Here is a 21382-nt window from a genome sequence, read left to right on the forward strand (position 1 = left end):
AAAAGCAATTTGAATAAGAATACCTGTCTTCTTTTTTCCTTAAGATATCTGTAAGTTTCTTTGTTCATATCTTTGTATCCATTACAGTATGCTGGGAAATGTACACAGTTGTCAAACATTAAAGAAAAGGTTCTATAGCCCATTCCACAGTCAGCCAGGGCTGTCCAACCTTTTGGTGTCTCTGGGCCGTACTGGAAGAAAAAGAGTTGTCTTGGGCCACACATTAAATACTCAAACACTAACAAAAACTAGTGAGGAAAAAAAAAGGTTTTAAGTAAATTTACGATTTTGTGTTGGGCCGCATTCATAGTCATCCTGGGCCATATGCGGCCTGTGGGCCACGGGTTGGACACCCCCGATAGACCATCTTTGTCTGATAACCCTGACAGAAGTTTAAGTTCAAAGCTCCCAAACAAACATTTCAGAAAGGGCCTCTTTAATTTTTAAGGGCCATAAATTCCCAAAACAAACAAAATGCATATACACAGAAAAGGTGGTCTGTCATTTGAGCCCACCCTTCGCCCCTCCCAAAATGCAGAAGAGGTTGTTTATTAAAGGTTTTTGCTCCTTTCCTAGGCTAAAATTCAAGAGTGAGTCTTTCTAGGAACTAATTAAAACAGTGTAAAAGAAAAATTATTTTAACATTTGTTAAAAATAGTAAAAAATAGTAATCAAGATTATTGCAATAGAATCAAGACTACTGCAATAGAGAAGATTGAACTCGACTCCCAATACAGCAAAGGCAGTTGGGGGTTTGTAGCCAATGAGCAGAGCCAATGAGCAGAGCCAATGATCAGTGGATGGAAGATTACTTAGAGGAACTTGCTTAGGTATCAAGGGTAGGGTGATTCTTGCTAAACTATTTTACTACAATTCTTGCTAAAAGGCAGGCAAATGACTTATGCTATCAAAGGTGGGGAATGGGAAACTTGATCCGATATGGGATGGGGATCCATCAACTGACTTACCTGGATTCTTTTCTAAAAGGAGGCTGAGCAGGCCAAGTGAAGACTATTCAAGAAGAGGACTCACAGGAACTGGACTCGAGTTTGGTCAAGGAGAAAGCCTTTTTCAACACATAAAGGAGATAAAGTTGGTTTGTTGGTACCATGACTTTATTTACAAATATTTGCAGTCCATAAAAGGTAGACATGATAACCTTGTGCAGGAACTTTGGAAAAGTAAACTCTCTTCTCCAACAAGATCTGTAGAAAGGATCCTACAGAATGAGTGGGCACTGAACAATAATACAAAGATATGGGGGTGAGAGTGAGTTTAGCAAATGTGAAAGCGACGGTTAGAGTCAAACTAAAATGAAAAGTGAGTGGAAATACACCTGGCTAAGTATGTGGACATAGAGTAGGGAAAGCTTGAATAAATTAAACAGACCCAATGGAGCGAGTTATGAGAATTGTAATTAGAGCCTGGAAGATGATTTCACTGATTAACAAAAGGAAGTTAAGGGGAGATGATTTGGGATAAGAGATAATATGTTCAGTTTAAGATACGTTGAGTTTGAGGTAATGACAATATATAAATAAAAGCCCTGATGTAATACTAGTCTAGGAAGAGAGAAAGGATTATGGTTAGTGAAGAAAATTTAGGGTACACCAGCACGTGTTAACCGTACGTTCCTTGTCTTATTGACCATTATACACACCCTGTGTTCTCTACACTTGTTCACTTGTAACAGTTATGCTTAAGTGAGGGCCTATCAGCTGCTAATTGCTTTACTTTCTTTTTGTTATTGACAATCCCTATTGGATAGATGAGAAAATTTACTTTTTGGGTGATTAAAGTCTCATCCAAGGCCTAAAGGATAATGAAGGTGGCACTGGAATTCAGAACAAGTCTGTTGGGATGATATGGGCCAGAACCCACTCTCTTTTCACTACACCTTTTTGCTGGCCCCTCCTCCCACCCAAAATCCTTTCTCTTATCACTCCACATCTAATTTCTACCTGTTACTTAGGATTCACTTCAAATGAAACTTACATGGAAACTGCCATGAGAGTTTAAGTCCCACCCCCGAACTCGCATAGTTATGCACACAGTCACTGGCAGGTATTAGTTCCTCCCCAGAACTGTAGTTATGCATGCAGTTTCCTTATCTCCCTTAGTTCCTTCCCTCCACACTTGATTTGTCTATTTATCCTGCAGACATCGTAACACCCAGCTCAGTGCCGTGAATGTTGCAGGCTTTCAACACTTTATGATAGAATAAATGTGTGAATGACAACTGAATCCCTAAGAAATACAGAATAAGTTTAGAGAGATTTAAGCAAAGGACTAATGACCATCTCCTGACAATATCCAGCAACAAATTTTGGTTGAATTAGTGAAACAGAAAGAAAAAAAAAAGAGGAAAGGAAGTAAATGAAGAGGAGAGGAACAGAAGGAAAGGAAAGGAAAGGAAAGGAAAGGAAAGGAAAGGAAAGGAAAGGAAAGGAAAGGAAAGGAAAGGAAAGGAAAGGAAAGGAAAGGAAAGGAAAGGAAAGGAAAGGAAAGGAAAGGAAAGGAAAGGAAGGAAAGGAAAGTGAAGACACTTGCAGAGATGCTGATAACTAGAGGAGCAAGATGAATAAATTAAAAAGACAAAAAAAATAGTGGGAGAGAAAAATGATGGTTCAGTGTCGCAGCTCTTAGCCTTCTCCTCCCTCCAACTTGCTCTAATGCACATCAAGAATGAATACAGACATCAATGAGGCTACCCTACAAAACCCACCTCTCCCATTCTTCTGGGATGAGGAAAGGACTGCCTGATGAGAGGATTGAACAACTGAAGGTAGGAGTCTCTCCCACCGAGAATGTAAGTGGGATTCATCAGTATGAGTTCTTGAGGAAAAGAAGCATGTGGGAGACCAACTGAGAGCTATTTTCTTCTATAAACCTTAAGCTGAAGTGGTAGACCAGTTTCTCTATTATGTGGCCCAACTCACCAGAATAGGAAACATCGGGAGAGACAACAATCCATTCCTTTAAGCCCAAATATGTGTGAAAGACACGGCTCATTTAATATTTAGATTCTAATGATAAACAATTTATTTACAGCTTGATTTTAGGAGAGAATTAGAGAATTCCTCTAAGAGCAGTGTACCACCTCCTACCAGATGGCGCAGCCGGTGGATGGAAAGGGGATGTGTCTGGACGTTCACCACGGGTTCAAGTCCTGACTCTCGTGCCCGTCCATTGGCCAGTCACTTAATTCTTTCTAGTCTTCATTCCTTATTTGTCATATGAGAGTGAAAATAAAGCCTGTTGTTAATTTCGTTATTAACTTCAGACAGATGCACTGAGTAAATACAATATGATAAGTGCTGGAATTGTTGGGGCCAGGATTACTGAAGAAAGAATTGAGATGTGCATGAAAATCTTTTGTAAAACGTAAAGCACTCTTGTTACTGGACAGGGGGCCTGCCCCTGAGTAGGTCTGCCTAGGGCCCGCCAGTAGTGTTTGGGTTCTTCATGTAGGAAAGATTTCACAACATGAGTCCAGGTGACTTATGAGGATACATTTATTAAAGCTGCAGACAATGAAACGGAAGGGCTTAACATAGAAGAAGCGACAGGAGAGAGCCTAGGCTGGGCTGCCTTAGCTCACTGAGAAGTCAGAGAAAAGGGGGCCTTGGGTACAGGTTCAGGGCGTTACCGTGGGGTGAGCTGCAGCTGCCCATTTGCTCCCCTGGTTGCAAGTCTTCTGGGGACCCTTAGAGTCCAGGACAGGGAAGGGTTGTGTGCCAATAGGGGAAGGAGAGGGGACCCTGTCAGTGCCAGGGTAAAAGGTTCTTAGTCATTGCAGCTGGTCCAGATGTCACCTACCTGGTTTTGTTGCCTTTCTGGGCCTGGACCTGAAATAATGACTGAGGCCTAGATGCTGTCTCTAGGGAGGTGACATTCTGTATCTGGCTGCAAATTGCTCGGCCATTTTTTTCAGCTGTCTCAGTTTCTCTGTTCCACTTGTCCTGGCTTACTGACCTGTCTCATTATGAAAGCACCAATTAATAATTATTACAAAGATGGTTGTTGTATTTCCATGCCCCAGTCTTAGAAATAAAGATGTTTGACGTTAGTCCCAGCTTCCTCTTCTAAGAACTACAATGGGTTGTGATGGTGTATTTAACCCTTTGTAACTGATTCCTTAAGTTCTCACCAATGGTGCAGAAGATGATTTGACTTATAATTCAAATATTATTTGCTTGGGAGAAATATCATTCAGAAATGATCCTGCTAAATAGTTTTAAAAACTCCACAGAAGTAGAAAACAAAATGTAGGCACATTTAAAGTGAGCCAAGTGCTATATATTCTCTTAACTTTAAAACAGTGAAGCCTGTGGTGATTGCCCAAGTTATAATAAGTCCAACAAGCTCATTCTTGTGTGATTTCTAAAGCCAAATTCATATCTGAATAGTAATAAGGATACTTTCTGGTAAATTGAATTTGCTGGGTGGACATGATGCAAATGATAACCTATCTTGACATAAACAACTTTTTAGGGTACAGAAAATATGAGCAATTGAAATTCCTGAGAGAAAGGCACACCTTCTCTGCAGAACATATTTATAAGTTATTCATGATGATTTGGGCAAGTGAAAATTTATGGGAAGCTCTTTATAGTCATAATATGTAATAGTAATAATTATATGTTTTAACTTTTAAAATGACACTTTAATAATCATAACTATATTAACAGTGAGAAAAATTTGAATGTTGTGTTAATTTTAAAACCTTCTATTCATTGGATATACCAAACCTAAATATTTTAATTTTATCTCAATGGAAATTACTTATTATTATTATTACTATTATTATTATTATTGTGATGCTTTCCTGGTCCTCTCTAGCCTACTCATTGGGGTGCAAATTTAAGCATTGTAGTTCCTAGAACTTGATAGCCCATTCCATTTACTCAGAAAAATATTAAGTGGCGGAATACATAATGGTAATGTTATACATTTAAAATAATTATTTTTAAAGACCTTGTAATAATAAAACTAAGTAGCAAAACCAAAAATGGAATACTAAACCTTTGTTGTTATACAAATGGAGTTGTCCTCCCCTGCCACTAAATTACAAAATATCTTGACCTGCAATGAAACCCAGTCTGTACTGAAAGGCAATGTAACTGACTGCAGATTCAGGAATATTTCTTTTATTCACAGGTTATGCTGTTTCCTTGGTTTGCAAATATCAGACTCCCTTTGTTGGAATCTGATAGAGTTGCTAGGAATTTTGGAGCTGGTCCAATCCTATTTACACCAATGGGGCCTTTCCTGACTTCAGATTATTTTTTGTTGTTTTAAGTATTTTTACTTCTCTGGATTATGTCCACAGGTAACAGGAAATCAGCGTTTCAAAGGAAAACTTGATCACATTGCGAGATAACACATATATCCTAACAAGAGTGTGAGCGCCCCGAGGCTTGATGCTGCTGCCAAAAGTACATATTTTTTTGATTGGTAACTGCCAGATGACGCTTCATCAAATATAAATGCAAGAAAGACGCAGAGAGCTCCATAAAAACCTTCTCCCCGTCAGTCTAGGAGGATAAGAGCAAGATACTGCTAAGAAGGGCAGGAGATGGCTTTCGGAGTTTCAGTATCAGTCTGTCTCTTATTCAATGGTAGGTAATTTCTTTTTGTTTTTGTTCATTTTGTATCAGTGTAGAATGTGAATAAGGTTTGTTTTCTCTGAATTAGTGAGAAGTTGGTTTTTAATAGTTGCTCTTTATGAGTAAGATTAGAGCAGGGAATCTGTGAATTAATTTAGTTTCTTAGGTAATGTATGTTCTTCTCCTAATACGTTGTAACACCTCTTTTTTTAAAGATCTTTAAAATATTTACTTTATAAAACTGAAGAGTAGTTAATACATTTTAACTACTATGAGTATATCACAGCATCCTTTTGATAGAATCAGTATATAAATATTTTCTGTTAAATATCATTGTGTTTCTATTTTCTATAATGGACTAGGTGTAGATGAGAAACTCAGGAAATTGCTGAGGTCAGTTTATGGATCTCAAATGTAAATGAATTAAAAATCAAACACAAATGGGAATAAATAGAATAACTTTCAGTCTGTTGCTTATACATAGAAGGAGGCTCACCTGCTAAAGATGCTTTCTTCCTCTTCATCCAGCAATGGCGGCATTAACAGAAGAGGTGGCCTTGAACGGAACACCTGGAGTCACAACCCAGCAAAGTAATTGGACAGTTAACAAAACAAAAGGTATTTTCTTTGCACTTTTGTATGTCAAGTGACTTGTTTTTAATTTTTGATAGAAATTTGGATTGTGATATGAGAAACACTGGAAAATTTTAACATATATTTTATGATTAGAGAATAAACTCTTTTAGTTGGAAGTAACAGGTAAATGGGGTCTTCAAAGAACTGGCTTTTTAAAGGGAGAAAATGAGGCAAATGATAGAATTTTCTGCCTGATTCCTGCCTGCCCCCCCATACCCCACACATGTCCAGAGGCAGTCTGTCACCATTTGGGCCTCGTGTTTTGATCAGTGACCATGACCTTTGCAACCAAAGAAGTTATGGCTACAAGATGAAACCTTAATTAGTGTCCTCTCGTCTTCAGACATATCTTTTTTCTTGCTTCTTTTCAGGGGTTTGTGTTGTTGTTTTAGTACAGGTGATATTTCCTAACTACTCTACCCAATTTTTAATGGTGATAATAGGTTTTCTTTATTACATTATTATTTTTATTTGAGTAGCTTCCTGCTGCTGTCGAGCATCAGCATATTTTCAAACTTGTTTGAACCCTTAGAGATGAACTTGGAAAGCTTGTTGCCACCTGCCAAGACCTGTGTACTGGGCGGTTACAATTGACACGCAAATCACATACTGCCCCCTGCTGTGGAGACTGGTGATGTGACACAGGATGGAGGAAATACTGTATCTGGCTCTCAGAGCCAGACAAATAAAAAAAGATCAAGTCAAATATTTTTCTTAACATGAAAGATAGTAATAATGAAGAATTCTTCATTTGGCCAAAAATTTTCAATTTTAAGAAAAGGTGTTCAAAATATTTTGGCCCATTTGAGTTTTTTAATATGTATCCATTTGCAAGCCAAAATCAGCATGGGGTTTAGAATAACTATGATGTCTTCATGTGTTCTGAGCCTTTGAACAAAAGGAGAAGAAATACCTTCATTAGAAGTTAATACTGCGGAAAATTAAAGTACGTGTGCTCTCAGGGACTGAGTTCATAACAGCGCACCCAGATCACCTTTGTCTTCCTTGGTAGGGATCTGCAAGGAACACTCTCCAAGTTACAGGTATTCAGAGTGGGAAAAAGCAATTGCATATACCATCTCTCTTCTTTTCCCTGGCTTTCTTGATGGAAAACTTAAGTTTTCCCTTGCTTTTTATGTAAGTTAAAATCTGAATCCAGTATTTTAGGAAATTTTAAAATGTTATATATGACTAATTTTCTTCTCCTTAGGGGAAAGATGAATCTCTATAGTATACCCTTTCTTTGGGAGTGTTCTTTCGGTTCTCACATTTTCTAGCAAATCTTAATTCAGGCTCGTGTCTTGAAGTAGAAAGAACCTAGCCCAGTTTATAATGCAAAATTCTCACTGCTTCAGAATTAATTATCAACATGAGAAATTAGATTCAGGACACCACATTCAACAAAATGAGTGTGAATTTTAAGGTACAGAAGGTTTTCAATCAAAAGGAAGTTCTACAACCCAGGATCTAGTTGGTGCCTCGGTACTTAGAGATTTAGTATTTGCAATATAAAAAAGTCTGCCTTTTTGGATGTGAACAAATAAATGGGAGTTTTTAATCTTCTCAGCAAGATGAATATGGTATAACATAATAACTAAGGATGAGGAGATATTCATGACATATTCATTCACAACAATGACAAAGTAAGATGTTAGAATCTATTTGAGAAAAATTTAAGTACCAGCAATTAAAGTATACCAAAGAGGACTCAGTTATACAGTTTTATTGCTGTCATTCCCAGTGCATAAATCCCAAGGATGATATGGGTACATGTCCATAGTACATCAGGGAATGAAGAGGACGCAACCTGAAATACCTACGTTTCGCCACAACACAGCTTCCCACAGGGAAGCTTCCCACGAAGAGGCTTCTGGACACTTGCCCATGAAAGTTCTGTCAAGTGTGGTGACTTGCTTAGTAGAAGAGCTAGAAATCGAAACCCAGGTGTTTAAATTCCAATTCCAAGGTTCTTCCCACTATTTCATAATGTCTCTTAAACAAGTGAAATTTCTGAATGATATTTGAAAGTATTGTCTTAACCATGTTAAGCCTGAGCCATAAGTTGTCTCTGGCTTCTTGTATAGGTCATAACCATACCTCTTCTGAAATCAGGTAGGGAAAATGTTCCCTTTTCAATCAGCTGCTTGTGGTCGTCCACAGAAGAGGAAATTCTCATCTCTCCCCCCTCTGGGAGAAGAGAAGAGAAATCAGTTTATTATCTCACAATTATAAATCAATATCTTCCTAAATGCTGACTCCTTTGGTGTGAAGGGGAGAGTGAAAAAAATTGTGCGAGCTCTTTTTAATACTTATTAGTGCTCAGGCATACATTTGGGAAGCCTTGCTCAAGGTAGCTTGCTAAAACTCTATTTGATACTGCCACCTTTTGGCAAACTCGTCTCATATACTTATTATATGTAGCTTCTAAGGAAGGGAACAATCATCAATTTACCCCCACCCCCTAATTAATTAATGATATGCCTAGGTACTCTTCACCTAACCTTTGTGAATATAACCTGCCAAGGGAATGAATCAATACTTCTATGGACAGAGCGCTCAAGAATATCCTTACAGTTAAAGGTCCCTTTAACATATTTCAAATCTGCTATAAAAGTGTGAGCCACTTTGTCTATTAATATTGTTTCTCCTTTTCCTATCTGACTACCTAGAAGGACCTATAGCCCTGAAGTTCTCGCATTCTTGCCTGGAAGACCACAACAGTTACTGCATCAATGGTGCATGTGCCTTCCATCACGAGTTGAAGGAAGCCATCTGCAGGTAATTGCAAAGAGCTTTCCAAGTCCTAGGGACGGAGCAGGTGAATGTGCGCCTCTGGTGTTTCCCGTAGAACGTTTCCACACACCTCTATTTTGTGAAGCAAAAAGAGTGCGTGATCTGGTCGTGACTCACCAATCCTCTTTGTAGCTGAGTATCTAAGGAGTCTTTTTCTAAACTACCTAATCCGCATTACTCAAAAATATGGCTCCCAGATTAGCAGCACCTGTGTTACCTGGGCGCTGGTTAGAAACGCAGGAGTTTATGCTCCACCTCAAAACCACTGAATCCATGTCAGCATTTTAACATCATGCAAATATGATTATAGGATGAAATGAAACAGGCTATGGTAAAGACACTTCAAGAACATAAACTTCTACAGCAACTAAGATACTATTTTCATGATCATTGATTTGCCCAGTATCCTCCTATGAGAGAGTAAATACCTTGTAGATCAAGGCGTCCAAGCACATGCGCTACCTTCCCTTTCTACCAATAAGGAAAGTTACACTGATATGGGGCCTTAATGAAATGATTATTGTAAAACACATAGCGTCTTCAATACTGTAACAGATTGGCTTTCATTTGGTATTTGGCCCTTTAATTTAAATTGCATACTTTCCATTGAAATTGTGTCATTTTGGAAATTGGTCTTTTCGTTGTATTTCTATCGTCATGAGTTTTAAAACTATTCGTTTTCTTTTTGCAAAGGTGTTTTACTGGTTATACTGGAGAAAGGTGTGAGCATTTGACGTTAACTTCCTATGCTGTGGATTCTTATGAAAAATACATTGCAGTTGGAATTGGCGTTGGATTATTATTAAGTGGTTTTCTTGCTATTTTTTACTGCTACATAAGAAAGAGGTATGGAAAAGAACAAAATATAACATCGCTGGGTACTTGTTCATTTGAAAAATATTTATTGAGCCCTACACTGTATTAGGTATTGACATGTATAGTCTTTAAGTGAAAATATGGTTGCAAGTCTGGCAAGCTCCTATATATTTGTTCTGATGCTTTTTCTCATAAACCTAGACAAGCAGTAAAAATTTACCTGTAGTTGCAATAAGCTCCAATTTACGATTTCCCTCCATCTTCATCCCTATCTGCCTACATATAAATGAGGAGGACAGTGGGCCCCACAAGGGTGGAGATTAAGTGTCTATCATTCACAATTATGTATTCAGTGTCAAATACTATGCCTGGCACACAATAGACACTAAGTAAATATTTGTTAAATAAATAGTCAAGAAATGAGTATTAAATGAATGAAAATGTGTGACAGACACAGACCATTTACTTCCCAGCAATCAATTGAGGGTATGCTCACCAGGTACCATCTACTGCTAGAAGTTTAAGAAGATAAGCTTAATCCACTAAGTATAAAGTACTTGTGTATTAGTTCTTATTTCTGATGTATCCACACTGGCCATTCTTTTCCTTAAATCCATATAACTAGGGAAAATCAAGAAAAAATGTGAGATAAATTAAAGAAAAAGTATAAACATATTTCCCTTGTTATACTCTATTAACTAAGTTGTCATTTTTTAAAATGGCCAAGATTGTCAAAGTAAGAAAAATTTTGGTTGCTTAATAATTATATCTTAGAATAAAATCTGTTATACCAAATGCAGATTAATTGATATAAAATCTGTTATATCAATTGATATTATTAGGTCAATTTCTTAAGAAAACAAAAAGGAAAGAAAAAATAGTAGACCTTTTAATGTTAAAAAGACAGTTATCTGCCCTGACCAGTATGGCTAAGTTGGTTGGTGCATCATCAGTAAACCAGAAAGGTCACTGGTTCGACTCCCAGTCAAGGCACATACCTGGGTTGCAGGTTCAATCCTTGGTTGGGGCACGTGCAAGAGGCAGCCAATCAGTGTTTCTCTCTGACATCCTCACATCGACGTTTCTCCCTCCCACCCTTTCTCCCCCTACCCCTCTCTCTGAAAATCTATAAGCATGCCCTCTGGTGAGGATTAAAAAAAAAAGACAGCTATCTGAGGTCAGGTTCCCTAGAAGCAGAACATAAAACGAAGATTCTTGTGCAAGTGATTGGTGAAGGGACACCCTGAGGTGAAACCTTGTAATGAAGTAAGGAACAGAGGAAGGTAAGAAAAGGTGTGGCATTAGCCGAAGTGGAGCTTAATCTGCCTGATTCCAAGGGCAGATCTTGAACATGAATGACCTATCCCCCAAAACATGAGGGATCTTGGTTTTAGTGCCCTGGGTCATCAAGCATGGATGGCTGGATGTTCCTGGCAGGGTAGTGGGCACAGGCCAGGAATCTCCCAGGAATCATCAGGCAAATTTCTCTGTCGTCCCAGGGCAGTGCTCTGGGGAAGGATGCTGCTGTGGGCCGGGTAACACCCATAGCTGCAGGGGTTGGATCTACCACTGAGTAAAAGGGATCTGGGGCACCACCACCAACTGCTCCACCAGAACGTTTATAAATCCTCAATATGCTATACAAATAGCAAATTCATATGGAAATCAATACTCTGTTTCAGATGTCGAAAGTTGAAATCCCCCTACAACGTCTGTTCCGGGAGAAGACCACTGTGAGGCCTTCGTAAGAAATTTTTCTGATGCATTTGTAAAAATGAGTGATCCAGAATTAAAATTTTCAAATGAAGCAACCAAACTTCCCAAGCTGACTAGACTTAACAATAACGAAAGTTGGGATCATGAGGAAATAAGAGAATAAATTTCAACATTGGTCTTTAGACTTTGTCATTGTTATGGTGCCGTGGGAGCCAATGGAACAAGCTTACAGTGACAGAAGTCAAGTTCATAGTACTGCTCTGGGCCTGTTGCTGTTGTTGTATGGCTGTTGTTCTTAGTGCAGAGAGGCTGAGTTTCATGCTTCCGACCATGTCAGATGTGAGTTTTCTTGGGAATAACTGTTAACCTTGCAGCAAGCTAAAGTGATGCCAAGCTTGGGTTCTTCATGTGCTTGCTACCAGTAGTTTGGACCACACCTCTCAACGGACCCAATCCCAAACATGCTGCTTTCATAGTATCTAAAAGAATGTGATGCCAACTCTTCGGATGAGATCAGTGTTATGGCACCTTCAATGAACCAAACATGTGCCTGGAGCCTAAGTCAGAGACAAGAAAATGGAATTCCAAGGCAAACAAACATACATCCTACCAGCTTGTGACAACACCATGGAGCCTTTATCTGTGAAATATGGAATAAGCTAAAGAATTTCTGATGACTGAAAGCTCTCTGGATATCGAGCCCCGAGTAGGCAGAACATTTCTGTTCTCTGCATGGGTTCTAAAACATTGTGTTCGACTCATCAGTCCCCTAATGCTTATATGTTCATCACTTCCTCCTCTTGTTAGTGGAATTACCTGGTGACTATCCATTTGGACTGAAATTCTGAAATTCTAATAAATGAAATTCTGCAATTGACCCCGAAAAAGAAACAAAAATTGGACCCAGGAATTTTGTTCATCAGTCAACAGCATGTGGAAACTTCCATTACCATTTCTGAGTGCTTAATAGCAGATTTGTACATAGGGAGAGAAAATGGGACAATGGTAGAAATAACTATATGGAAATTAGGGCCCTTTGTCTTTAATCATATTTCTTCCATGTGATTAGAATAATCTTGGGCTGGACGGTTGATATCTTTGGGCTTTGGTTTCATTTTCTACAAGGCCCTTCGAGCTCTAAACTTTGGCAGTAGGAGACGAAAGCAATTTTTCCTTATCTGTGCTGAAAGTGGGATATTCTAAACCCCTCCATCTGCATCCAAAACACCACTGGTGCCAAGGGAGCCAATGGAACAAGCTCACAGTGACAGAAGTCAAGTTCATAGTACTGCTCTGGGCCTGTTGCTGTTGTTGTATGGCTGTTGTTCTTAGTGCAGAGAGGCTGAGTTTCATGCTTCTGACCATGTCAGATGTGAGTTTTCAAGGGAATAACTGTTAACCTTGCAGCAAGCTAAAGCAATGCCAAGCTTGGGTTCTTCGCGTGCACCATCTTAGGTGCATATTTCAGTGTTTGTTTTTGTAAAATAATGATTTAAAATTTATTTTTAAAGGAAGTAAGACAAAATTTAAAAATAGTATCTACAATTCTTCTTTTACATTCAATCTAAAACTCTGGACTTTTTCATGGTGATGTTGAGAAGCAAACAATTTTGATCATGAGGTGGGTGAAAACAGGGTCAATAATGAACATTTTTTACAGCTATTGCCTCGTAACAGGCCTTTTGTCTGTAGTACGTTATGACTTTTCATCCACTCTTAAACAAAACTTTACATTCTGCTTTCCTTTGAGTCGAAGGTATTTTGCTTGCTTTGTTTTGCCTTCAGAAGGAATTTAAGGCGGATGGGTTACATGTCAGCGCTTTCTGCCTGTCCTCACAAAGTATGTAAAGGTTACATCACACCAAGGAGTGGGGAGGCGAAGGTTCCTCCCAGTGACTCCAGTGACCACACCTAGAAAGCTACGCTGTCTCTGAGCATTTCACAAAGGTGTTAAAAAGCTGGGGAGAGTCCAGGAAGAAACAATAAAGCTTAATGAAGGACTGCCTCCTGATGAAAGAGAAATTAATGCTGGAGTCTGGAGAGGCAATAACCTAAAAAGTTATAAATATTTGCTGTCTGTAAATAGTTCTCAATTTTAAACACAATATAGTTGAAATTAAACAACATTAGGGAAAAAATTAAAATTCCCAGGTTTCCAAACAGAAAAGTATGCCAAGACAAAATACAATAGAGATGAACATTTTCTCACCTGTGGAACAGTATGCATTAACAGTATCAAATCCGCCCTGGGAGACGAGGGGAAGGTAGAGTGTGGCTCCTGGGAAGCCGTCTGTGTGTGGCCTGTCAGACACTCGGTCCTGTGAGCCCACAACCCTTGCAGTTAAACTTGAAGGAAGGCATCTCTGGAATTCGGATGGGGCTAGAGCCACATCTGGCAATATCATGTATGTAAACAGGATTTAAGTGAAAAAAGGCATAAGTACAAGATGTTCTGCAATTTTTTATACTTTTTATTTTCTTCCTATGTGCAATAAGACCCTGAAAGGAGTCTGCCAGGGAAGCCCTTGCATCAGAACTGCATTTTCAGCTATCGCTTTGTGGATCATTAGCTGGGTGCATCATTTCGGGAAAAAATGAGAACACCTTTCTGGCATTTTTGACAAAGTCGAACTGGCCAAGGGGTTCATCGATGTCTTTCATTTCAATTTTGTCTTCTTCCCAAGTCTATACTTCCATTCTTTGAGAACACATTCCAGGATATCCATAGTCATGAATTAGCATTTTGAAGCATGATGGGGTGGGAGCAAATGTGATAATTCCAGTCACACTTGAGCCGGTAAAGTTATAAAAAGGGAATTACAGTTGCTTGTTATTGTCTCTTCTTTCCCCAAATTAGGTGGGGTTTTTTGTATAATTATGTTTTATAATGTTAGTTTATCATTTAGTGTTTCCTGGAACAATACAATTATAATCCTTTAACTTTGAAATGTCCTTTTTGGTGACATCAAGATGATTTTTATTCATTGTATGTAATTGAAAAAAGTCTTAAGAAAACCACAAGGCAAACCCTAGCAATGTAAGCTTTTAATGCTGAACATAAAAACAATTCCTCTCTGCAGAAGACCATGAGTAAGCCACCTAAATCTGTGAATTATAAAAAGGGGCACACTGTGTGTGGTGTAGTGCAAATATTGATATCCTGCCGTTCACACTCATGAGAAGGTCGCCAGAATGTCTGGTGCAAAGTACCTCTCTCTCTGGCCCATCACGGCTGCACGACATCAGGATACCAGCATCTGCCAAGATGAACTGGAGGTGCTGAAATTTAATTGTCAGAGGCTGGCTCTGCTAATCTGGGTGAGTCCACATTTCTGTCCAAACCTTTGGCCAAGTTCTCTTCAGTAGCACGTCTTCCCAATTGAGCTCTAAATTTCTGTTAATTATTCGATCAATGAATGTACAGCTCAGAGTAAAAGAGCCTAAGCAAATAATTTCCTAAAAATTCAAAGGCTAGGCCCCGTGAGATTATCCACCTGAATAAATGTGTTCCCTCATTATATTTCACCTCTCTGCCAAAAATCAACATGACGGATGTTCCAGATTGTGGACAACACCCCCAGCTTCCAAAAAGATATCTCATAAAGATTAGGAATGTTATTATGTGGTAAGGAGGAGAATTGAATTGTTGAGTTAGGGCTTATCTATATACTCCATGTCCTGTCTTTGTAATTTGTATGTCTCAGATATTATTGGAACATAAATTATTTTGATTGAAATTAGGTGGAGAGCACAGTCAACCAAGTAGCAAACTCACCATGCTTTTGATCTTTAAAAGAATGTTAATTGGGTCTCACATCTTTCTGGAAAGAATGGTATCTCTAGACTTTTAAAATCTCACAAAACATATTGATTTAATATTAAGTCCCTTTACAGATCAAGATGAAGAAATTGTGTAATATAACTACCATTTATGAGTACTCATGATGTTTGATAAGCATTGTTAGCCTTATTTTAATTAATGCACACCTGTGTACAATTGAGGTGTAGAGAAGGCAATTCACTTTTTCAAGGGGACATAGCCTTTAAAGCCTAGACCTGAACTAGGTAAATCTGATGCCAAGGTCTCTCATCTAAACTCAATATGGTAAGGCTTTGTAATATTTTATAGAAAATATTAGTGTTGGAGTTAATTTCTTGATGAGCTTAGAGATATACCCAAGTGATTTGTATGCAATAGATAAATATATAAAATAATATAAAATTTGTAAAATAATAACTTTTGTCCTGGATCAACCACAAAAACTCCCTGCTGTCACCTGCAGATTGTTAAGATATGCATACCGTCCTAGGGCGGGGCCAGAGCAGGCCTCAAGTACCTGCTCACATTTGAATGTACAGGCTGCGGAGACACTGTAGACTGTGAATGAACCCTGATTGGCCCTCAGGACTCTGAGTACGAGAAGGTCAGTTGGGAATATTTGACCCCTGCCTGAGAACAAGGGTTCTCTGGCACTGACGTTACCCTACCTGGGACATGCCTGGCTCAGTTTGGTGATGGGATGAGGAGTGGTTGTCACATCTATAGTAAAGTCTCATCGATGGCCTTTTTACTCCGTCACCCTCAATCTTACCCCTAGCACCACATACATTAAGAAATTGTGCAGTGAATAAATACCTTAATGACTTGTGATCTTGTCCAGCTGTGTGATCATTTAACTTTTCTGGGACCCCTTGAACATGACATTGTTGTCTGTTAAGTGAAGTTAGACTCTAAAGATGAGCTCCACATTCCTTTCCGGGTTGGAAGTTGTATGTTAAAATTGTGCAGTGGTGGTGGGAAAATGGAGACAACTGTATTCGAACATCAATAAAAAAAAAAAAAAAGTAAAAAGAAAAAACCAAAAACGTACAGCCTAGAAGGCAGATCCAGCCCACAGACATATTTATTTTGGTTTCCATGGAGTTTGTTTTAAATCAAGACTACGTCTAAAAATCAAGATGTTTTGCTGTAAACATTTAGCTTTTCTAGCTTCTTTTGAAACCTGGAATTAGAGAGCCCTGGCCCTTTATTCTTACACAGCTTTAGTTGGTAGGAGTGTGTCCTGGACACCCAATCCATTTCTGTCATTACGCTAAATGGTCAGGGTTCCTATGGGCCTTTAAGTCTGCACCCTCTCAGTTCTTTGACTAGATTTAATTTAAGACGGTGCCTCATCTGAATTCCTGAGTCTAGTCATCAAGGTGCCTGTAGAGGGCCTTGTTGGACTACGCACTGCCCAAGCCCCGGGGAAATCCCGGGATGGGCCGCGCAGGAATGCGCTCTTTAGGAGAACCCACATTCACCTGGAGGCCGGCAGGGCGGCCTCTGATGACTCAGAACCTGGCCCGCCCACACCCTCGGTAGCTCTGCCACGATCCATGCCAGATTTGTTTTCTCAGCGTTCATCCCTACTTCTATTACCTCCCTGCCCGAGCGCTGATGCTGACTTCCCATTGTATGCCACGTTTAGGGAAGACTACTCTCCAAGTTGGTGGGCTCTCCGCCAGGAGGCTCAGTGGGTCTACCCCCTCGGTGCTCCTTAGGCAGATGCCGCAATTTCGATCAGTGTTGGGATCTCTGCTCTTTCCTCCGTATTTATTACCCTCCTTCCTCTCTGTGGGCCAAGATCCTACATAATTTTTTTTTTAATGCTGCCTCTTCTATTTACAAATGCCACCTTTCTCTCCTTTGAACCATTAAAAGAACAAAAGCAAAAATTCAAATTGTGCTTACATTGTCTTGTATTATAATGATTTATGTTCTTGGCTAAGTTCCAGTGGTAATAATGTTAATAATGGACTTCTTTCATTAAGTTATACCATAGACTGGGCACAGTGTTAAGTGATTTATATACAGCATCTCTTTCAATCCTTGGAGACAGCCAGGAGAAAGTTTTATTAGGGAGCTGTGGTGAATAGTGGTTAAGGAGACAATTCTTTGGAATTTGACAGACTGAGGCCTTCAATCCCAGCTCTGCCCTTAGTGGCCATGCTACCTCGGTCAAGTTTCTTAACTTTTCTAAGCCTGAATTGTGTCATTTGTAGAAAGGGAATAATATTTATCTCTGGAGTATACTGAGGGTGAAAGTAAGTTTTTGATAAACACTGTTTTATTATGACTGTCTTCCATTTCACAGAGTAGGAAACTAAAATTTATAAAGTGTAAGTAACTTTTTCAATGACATGCAGCTAGCAAGAGGCTGAACCTAGACTTGACCCCGAGGCTGCCCCGTTCCAAGGCATGCTTCGTTCAGCTCAGGACTGTGACTATGGCTGTTGCTTGGTCAATGTTGTTTGAAGCACGATCTGCTGGGTTTTTGAACTTCAATAGTTTATTAACTGTGTGATGGAGAATAAATTCTTTAACTCCTTTAAATATCAGCTGCCTATTATACAATGGAGATAATTATAGTTAACCCACAGGGTCATTTTAGGAATAAGTTAAATTAGATAGCTAATGTATGCAAAATATCTAGTACTCATCAATAAATATTCCTTATAATTAGTAAATATTTGAAACTATGTTGAAGCTCTTATTGGTACTAAATACAGTCAGTTTTATTACAACATGAGATAGGTTCCTAAAAATCATCACTTTAACAAATTGAGCAATAAAACTACAGGGCTCATGGGAAGACTAGGGCCAAGGAATATGATACTCAAAAACTTTGCCAATGACATATAAAAACCTTTTTTATGTAGCACAGTTTTCTACATTTAAAATGGTTAATAAATAAGTAAATGTACGTAAGTTGACATGGCACTTTGTCTTGGAAAACACCTGAAGTTTGCTTGTGGATGTCAGTGTCGGAGGACTGTAGCTTGTGAATCATTGTCAAGTGAAGGAGGAAGAGTTACAAAAATTACATGGAAAGTTGCAACAGCAGCTGTAGGTGAGTGTAGCTCGTGACACAAATGTGAACCAAGGTATCTGGTGTACGTTCCAGATTTGTGTGTGTGTGTGTGTGTGTGTTTTGTGCAGTTTATGCTGCTCAGCTCAACAGCTTTCTGCATCTATCTAGGCAATCTACTAGATGAAATCATGTGTAAGCAAACACAAAATGCTCAAATTGTTCCTTTATGTCGGAATAAATTCATGTTTTCAAAACAAGCATTAAGACAGAACGGCCCGTACCTTGAGATTATCACAACCACCGTCTCTCAACCTAAACCTCAATTATAATTATTAAGTATTTAAAATATTCTGATTATATTAGGCACTCAAGAGCTTGGAGACCAAAAGTTATGATTATTCTCATTTCTCCACACAAATGTCAAGAGTACTAAGGACTTAACTCCAAAGCCTCATGTCACTGTGCATTCAAATTCTCTCAGTATCGTAGTGTTTGCTCTTTTCCTTCGTCAACCTACAAATAGTCAGAAAACCTTGCGACTGTATTTTTGTTCCTAAATTAATTATCACTCTATGAAGGGTTCCAATTCTTCCTCCTTTCATCTTGGCTTACTCCCTTCCCCTTTTTTATTACTCTCTGAATAAACTATTACTTTTATTCAAAATTGTTTAAATGATGCAGGACAAAAAAAGAGTTTGGCTTTCTTCAACAGTCTGACAGGCAATAAATTATGCCAAATGACAGACCTTCCATAAGCAAGAAATTGCTTAAGAATTTAAAACATTTCCTAGACAGAAGGGGTTACTAAGCAAAGGAAGTCTGTAAGAAAGAAGAGTCAACTTGGCATCTATTAGGGTCCCCTGCTTGAGCCTAGCAAATATTACTGTCTCGGTTCAGGCTGATCTAGGCAGGCCGGGCAAGCAGGTGGGTCCACAAATTGGTCCTAAGCTTCAGTCCATTTACATGAAGACTAGAGAGCCTCTTGTGAATGAGCACACTTCCTGATACTTCCCAAACTTGATCCAAATTGGATTATCCTCCAGTGGTTTGTGGTTGCATGGCTAGGGAAATATATGCATGGCATGTGGTAAAATGTAGTAAATATTCATTTATTTGTTTGTCTTCCCAGCATCCGATCCCCTTCTACTGTAAAAACAGCACCCCGTTGTGCTCTGAGACACCATTCTCCTTCACCTGCATTACATCCAGTCTAGGTATGCTTTCCTTGTGTCCGATCCCAGGGTCAATCAGAACATCCCCTCATGCCCAGTACTAGGGTTACCTAAGGCATACAACTGAATCCGGATCAATGAAAATTAGTCCTGGGGCTTTTATTGGAATTCTTTGGGGGAAAATGTTCTATTTCAGATTGCATTGTCCAGTTAATAAGATGAAATCTTAGATTTTTTTCCTAAAGGTCATTAGGGGAATCAATGTTTTTCTATCCCAAAATTGCCCTTTTGGGATATTAATTTTAACCTATTTATTAAGAAACAAGACTCAGAGAGAAACTTAGAACCTCCTCCCTCTTCTGCTCAAGAGATTCAGACAGAAAAGTTTGCTTCAGGAAGAAGATCTTAGGATGTTCACCTTAGCTTAATTTAAATTACATACGGTAAATAAGAGGGCTTCGAGCAGGTACATATTATCGAGATACCTCCTGTATTCCATTGTTTCTGAGTTGCCCAGAACAAATTTTCCTGACATATATGTTTTGCTCTTCCTCCACTACCTGTAAATCACCGACTCTCACTTCTGAAATCGAATAGCCCCTCCCTCTCCTCTGTCTTGTCCATAAATATCATGAATACCCAGTGTTGCCTCAGTGTCTGGAAGTTTCATGCTTATGTAAATACAGTGCATAGGTATTAAACTTTGAGTTTTCTCCTGTTAATTCGGTAAGTAGCCCAGCTAGGAGAACTTAGAAGGTGGGAGGAAAAGTGTTACATATATTAGCCCCACAGTTTTGGCCAGCCAAGAAGAATTCACTGGCTGGGAACACTGCTAACTCCCTGGATTGCTACAGATGGCAGGTCAAGGACGACTGACCACAGCCAGCAGAGGGGTAAGCATTTTACTCTCATAGCCTCTCTGACCTCTTATCTGCCTCATCCAATGGATATAAAAGTGGTGAGAATCTTTTTCTCTTTTCTATATTTAGATTGGCAGGAGAAAATATTTGTAAACTAGTTTCTTGGGCAAACGTGACTCTGATGAAGACTTGTTTTGAGTCTCTTGTTTTCAATCAATCCCGTTCCTTCCAGAGATACTCTGTTATCTCTGCCAGCTGCATGATGATGTGTACCTGGTGGGCAGCTGAATAGGCTGTGAATTCAAAGGTAGAAAATCTCAAACGTTGTTCTGGTTAAGGGTGGGGAAAGTGTGTTAGTCCCTGTGTTTGGGCACAGGTGTTGCCAGACGGGGCTCCGCGTTTTTCTTAGGCTATCTCTGGGAGGAACCTGTTGGGTCTGTGAGGGCTGCAGCCTAGTGCTCCGTCTTAGAAGTCTTTTGCTTTCTGGTTAGGTCATAAAGGATGTACTGGGTTGAGTCACTATGAAAATCCTACTGCCATTGGCCAGGTGATGGATGTCTTGAATTGGAAAAATTTCTAAATTAAAAATGTTTTTAGGGAGTTTTCATATTGGTATCATTACTAGCCATTAAGACACCCTTAATGAGATGGAAGAACAGAAATTAGGACAAAAATCAAAGTCCTCTCAGACCCCTTTCTATTTACTTTCAATCAAGGATAAGTGAAAAATCTTGTATTTTCTCTATAATTATTAATAATTCTGCATATGCGTATAACCCCTGTTTTGATATGTGTGATTTTGTTTATATATGGTATGGTATTTTATACCTCTGGATGATATTACCAGTTTATAATATTTAATTGGCTTAAAAAATTAAATGCTTATGTAAGTTAAGAAATATAATAAAACTAACCAAAGTATCACA

General features: G+C 38.9%; 1 protein-coding gene across 5 annotated transcripts; it reads left to right on the forward strand.

Annotated features, from left to right (window-relative positions):
- The first annotated feature begins 5492 nt into the window (after positions 1-5492).
- Positions 5493-11591, forward strand: EPGN (epithelial mitogen). Of its 5 annotated transcripts, none has more exons than XM_024577277.3 (5): positions 5493-5621; positions 6138-6227; positions 8903-9023; positions 9732-9884; positions 11537-11591. In XM_024577277.3, the coding sequence occupies exons 1-5, from the start codon at positions 5579-5581 to the stop codon at positions 11589-11591; spliced, it is 462 nt and encodes a 153-aa protein (XP_024433045.1). In that variant the 5' UTR covers positions 5493-5578. The 5 variants fall into 5 exon arrangements, with proteins under 5 accessions (XP_024433045.1, XP_024433053.1, XP_024433061.1 ...); XM_024577285.3 differs by having other exon boundaries at positions 9732-9758; XM_024577293.3 differs by having other exon boundaries at positions 6138-6198; positions 8901-9023; positions 9732-9758.
- Positions 11592-21382: the final 9791 nt, after the last annotated feature.

The sequence above is a fragment of the Desmodus rotundus genome, chromosome 4 (genome assembly GCF_022682495.2).
Source record: "Desmodus rotundus isolate HL8 chromosome 4, HLdesRot8A.1, whole genome shotgun sequence".
Classification (NCBI taxonomy): domain Eukaryota; kingdom Metazoa; phylum Chordata; class Mammalia; order Chiroptera; family Phyllostomidae; genus Desmodus; species Desmodus rotundus.

Excerpts from the sequence above, each read along its gene's own strand:
- EPGN (XM_024577277.3), top strand. The coding sequence starts at position 5,579 with ATGGCTTTCGGAGTTTCAGTATCAGTCTGTCTCTTATTCAATG. Across the intron at positions 5,622-6,137 it reads AGTCTGTCTCTTATTCAATG|CAATGGCGGCATTAACAGAA; the intron begins GTAGGTAATTTC and ends CTCTTCATCCAG. Across the intron at positions 9,885-11,536 it reads TACTGCTACATAAGAAAGAG|ATGTCGAAAGTTGAAATCCC; the intron begins GTATGGAAAAGA and ends ACTCTGTTTCAG.